The sequence below is a fragment of the Mus caroli genome, unplaced genomic scaffold, assembly GCF_978045245.1.
Source record: "Mus caroli unplaced genomic scaffold, Mus_caroli_1 scaffold_39, whole genome shotgun sequence".
Taxonomy (NCBI): domain Eukaryota; kingdom Metazoa; phylum Chordata; class Mammalia; order Rodentia; family Muridae; genus Mus; species Mus caroli.
In genome coordinates this window covers 1,370,259-1,374,464 of record NW_028227294.1, presented here as the reverse complement: position 1 = coordinate 1,374,464, position 4,206 = coordinate 1,370,259, and the positions used below count along the sequence as shown (strand labels likewise).

General features: G+C 37.9%; 1 protein-coding gene across 1 annotated transcript; it reads left to right on the top strand.

The window, feature by feature from the left end:
- The first annotated feature begins 2,011 nt into the window (after positions 1–2,011).
- On the top strand, positions 2,012–3,898 carry LOC146999798 (uncharacterized). Its single transcript, XM_085834435.1, has one exon. The coding sequence runs from the start codon at positions 2,042–2,044 to the stop codon at positions 3,728–3,730; it is 1,689 nt and encodes a 562-aa protein (XP_085690561.1). The 5' UTR covers positions 2,012–2,041; the 3' UTR covers positions 3,731–3,898.
- Positions 3,899–4,206: the final 308 nt, after the last annotated feature.

Genomic DNA, 4,206 nt, shown 5'->3' with positions numbered 1-4,206 from the left:
AAAAGCCTCTTCTTACAGGAATGGTGGCTTTGACAGCTAAGAGAGTTCTCAAGCGGAATTTTCATATGTGAAATTTGTCCATGTTAAGAAAAGTGATAGAAAACTGTTTTACCTGGCTTCCAGTGACATCTTCTATGGATGGTCATAACACTTTGATTCAAAGGGAAAAATGATGGTGGAATAGTGAATATTTAAAAAAAAATTGCTGTTTCTTGGCAAGTAAAATCCGTAGAAAATTGATCATATTCATCAGCATATTATGAAGCTATATTTTTTATGTTTACTTATTTTTATTGGATATTTTATTTATTTACACTTCAAATGTTATCTCCTTTCCTGGTTTCCCGCCTCTCAGAAACTCTGTATCCCATCCTCTCTCCCCCTGCTCAAAAGAGGGTGTTCCTCTACTCACCCACCCACACCCACTTCCCTGATCTCAACTTTCCTCCACTGGGGCATCTATCATGCCATGAAGCTGTATTTTATATCTTCACAGTCAACATTTTCCAACTTTGAACTGGTCCCATCCATTGAATCAAGGAGGCAAGCATAAAGACCATTATGTGGTAAGTTGCAACTGTCGAGTCCTGAAGGTATTTATAGAATGTAGCTTAATTTCTGGTATTTAAATTATTCTTAATATTTAAGCCTTCAATTTGGAGAGGGATAGTTGGCCATGATTCTTAACATAGTAATGATGCCATAAACATTAATATTCCTCTAGAATAGTTCTATACATGAACTTTGGGAAAAAATATGGAGACACATAAAATCTCCCTTTTCATAGGAATAATATTAGAAGGAGGAAATAATAGACAAACAAGTACATTATATCTAATGGGTAGTTACAAGCACAGAAATTGCCCAAAGAAAAGAAAAAACAAATCTAAAATTTGATCTGTGTGTTTTAAATATTGGGAAAAAAATCTCAATATTAAATGCTTTCTCGATAGAAAAGAAAAATGGGGAGTATATATTTAACTGTCCACAAAAAAGAAAGAAAGAAAAAAGAAAGAAAGAAACAAACAAACAAACAAGCAAATAAACAAAAATGGTTGACAGAAAAAAGTCCTCTGTGTGTGTGTGTGTGTGTGTGTGTGTGTGTGTGTGTGTGTGTGAATGTTTTCATATATGGAATAAAGGAAAAAACCAAAATGGTAAGTGATATTGTAAAATATGAAAACAAAATTTACTACATTCACACAATGGATAAAGAAGAAAATATTATTGTATATTACAGCATCTGGAAAACAGTATTATGAGAAATAAAAGAGAAAACCAACATATTATACCATTAACTGCGTCATCCAGAAATGAGGAGTGACTGCTTAAATGGTTTACAGAACTTAGAAGATGATGGCACATTACCTAAATATTATCACTACGATGTAAATGCATTTTACATTAAAAGGGTAAATGTTATAAATAAATCTAAGTGAAGCTTTTATTTTAAAATGTTCCTTTAGAGTCCTTTGGTAAAATATACAAACCCATAGACATTCTGTTTTTCCTGTAGGATGTCTCAACTTTGTATTACTTTCCCATTTCAGTCTTATTTCAAATAGTGAAGATTAATATGAAGCACATCTAAAGTATGAAATGAAGAGTTTTTTGAACATTCAAAGAAATGTCCAGGAAAAATAAATTGTTTTTAACAAAATTCAAAGAGATGTAACATGAAAAGACAGAATCAACAACGAAAAGGCTTCCTTTTCTACCATACTATTCCTTTTGGGGGGTGTTATGAACACAAAAAGAAAGTCTATAGGCAGGCCTGCTTTTTACATTGCAAGCATCAACACCTTTTAGGGACAAATCAGACACTATCCTGGCCCCCCCCCCACCCTTTCCCACCCCCACCCCACCCCAAGTTTAGGATGAGAGGCAGCTCCTGCCTTGTCTGTAGTTATAATGCTTGTTTCTATTTCGTCACGGTTGTGCAATAATTTCCCCGACTGCCTGAGGACAGCTATGCCCCCGCCATTTGTGCCAGGCCAGTGTTTATCCAACAGTCAAATCACCTCCATCCAGCCTATATACCATGAATACTGCCAGTCTCGCTGTGAGAAAGGATAATGAAAGAGAGCAATTTCGGGAAGGGTTCAAAATCGATGCCACCAAGAACGAACATGATGCTAGTAAGATGTTCATCGGGGGACTTTCCCAAGAAATAAGCAAGCAGGTACTTCTGGAATACTTGTCTAAGTTTGGTGAAGTAATAGACTTTATTATAAAAACAGACCCAAATACCGGTCTGTCTAGGGGATTTGGATTCGTGCTTTTCAAAGACAGTGCCACAGTAGAGAAGGTGCTTCGAGTGAAAGACCACAAAGTTGATGGCAAGAAAATAAAATTTAAAAGGGCTAAAGCCCTGGAATCTCAATTCCCCAATAAAAAGATTTTTGTGGGTGGGCTGAACCCGCGGATGTCTGAAGAAAAAATAAGGGCTTACTTTGGCACATTTGGGCAGATAGAGGCTATAGAGCTTCCACTGTGTTCCGACACTCAGGAAAGAAGAGCTTTCGGCTTTATCAAATACAGGGATGAAAACCCCGTTAGAAAGGTCTTAAAAACCAGGTACCATTTCACTGGCTCCAGTCGTTGTGAAGTTAAAATGGCATACCCTAAAGAATATACAGCTAGACAGTTGAGTAAAAGAAAGACTATAGCTAAAGATAGTACAAGAAAATCAGTTCCAGCTGTGGAGTTAGAAAACAATTGGAGAGGAGGAGGCAGCCCAAGCTTCCACACTATGGCTAACCCCGATGCTCAAGAAGCCAACCAAGATGCCCACAGAGCTGACTCATATACTTCTAGAGCAAACTCGGATGTACCTTTGGCAACTGTCCGTGATTTCAGGGATACCCCCAATGCTTTCCAGTCGAACTCTAATGTTTTTGTGACAAATTCAACTGCTTTCATGGCAAGCAGTAATACTTTGAGGTCAAGCTCAAATACTGTATGGGTAAGCCATTGTGCTCTGGAGGCAAACCCAAATACCTTCTTGGCAAGCCAGTATACTCTTCCAAACACCTTAAGAATAAGCCAATACACTTTGGGAACATACGCAAATTCCTTAGGAGTGAGCCAGTATGCTTTGGCAGCGTTTTCAAATACTTTCGGGATAAACCAATATGCTTTGGGGGCAAATCAAAATGCTTTCTGGACAAACCAGTATCCTTTCGGAACATACTCAGATGCTTATGGGATAGGCCAATATGCTTCTGGAACAAGTCCAAATGCTTTTGGGGCAGGCCAGTATAGTTTGGGTACCAACTCAGATACCTGCAGGACAAACTGCTATGCTCTTGTGGCAAATCCATACAATATCTGGACAAACCAAAATGTTTTGGCGACAAACCCACATGTTTTCAGGATAAGCCAGTATGTTCTTGGGGCAAACCCAAGTGCCTTTGGGTCAAGTCAGTATTCGGTGGGAGCAACCCAAAACAGTTTTGGACCAAATCTACATAACTTCGGAGCAAATGGAAACTTTTGTGGGGCAGCTGGAAGTGGTGGAAGTACTGGAGGAGTTAATTTTTCTCAAGTATATGGCAATTTCCTGAATGTCTGGAATACACTGCCAGCTTTTCACGGCCCTGATGGTGATCATTTCTCCCTCTACAGTTATGGGGCTTATGATGCAAGATCTGCACCTAATTACAATGTGCAAATAAGCTTGTCAACACTCCCTGGGAATGGTTACCAGAGAATTTATTCAGCGTTTTGAAGCCTAACTACAAATCCTCTATCCGAGGACCATTCTGTCCAACAATAAAACATTCAGTAACTTATATGAAATGGCCCAACTACTGATTGATTGGACATTGCCACTATTTGCAGCAACTTTTGAAGTATCAATACATTTTCTATCACCTTTAACCATTGGACCTACAATAAAAAGACAAAGGCTTGAAACTAACTTGCTGAAGTTAGTTTGCTGGAAAATAAACATTGAAAACATTTATTTTTGAGTGACTGCTGTTTTGAATTGGGTTATTCTTTTGACCTTTACATGTGTTTTGCTGCAGAGAGGGAAGAGACATTTATTACTGCCCCCTTATCTTGAATTCTGTGTTGCTGTATTTGGGTTAGAGGTACTCATACAGTCCATTCAACTAGTTAATTTCAGTGAATAGAAACAAATTGCTTCTGAAAACTTTCTGAAAAATATATTTTTATGTTTGTTGCATGTCCCAAATGTAC

What these genes read in the sequence shown, in the direction of transcription:
- LOC146999798 (XM_085834435.1), top strand. Translation starts at nt 2,042, where the DNA reads ATGAATACTGCCAGTCTCGCTGTGAGAAAGGATAATGAAAGAGAGCAA.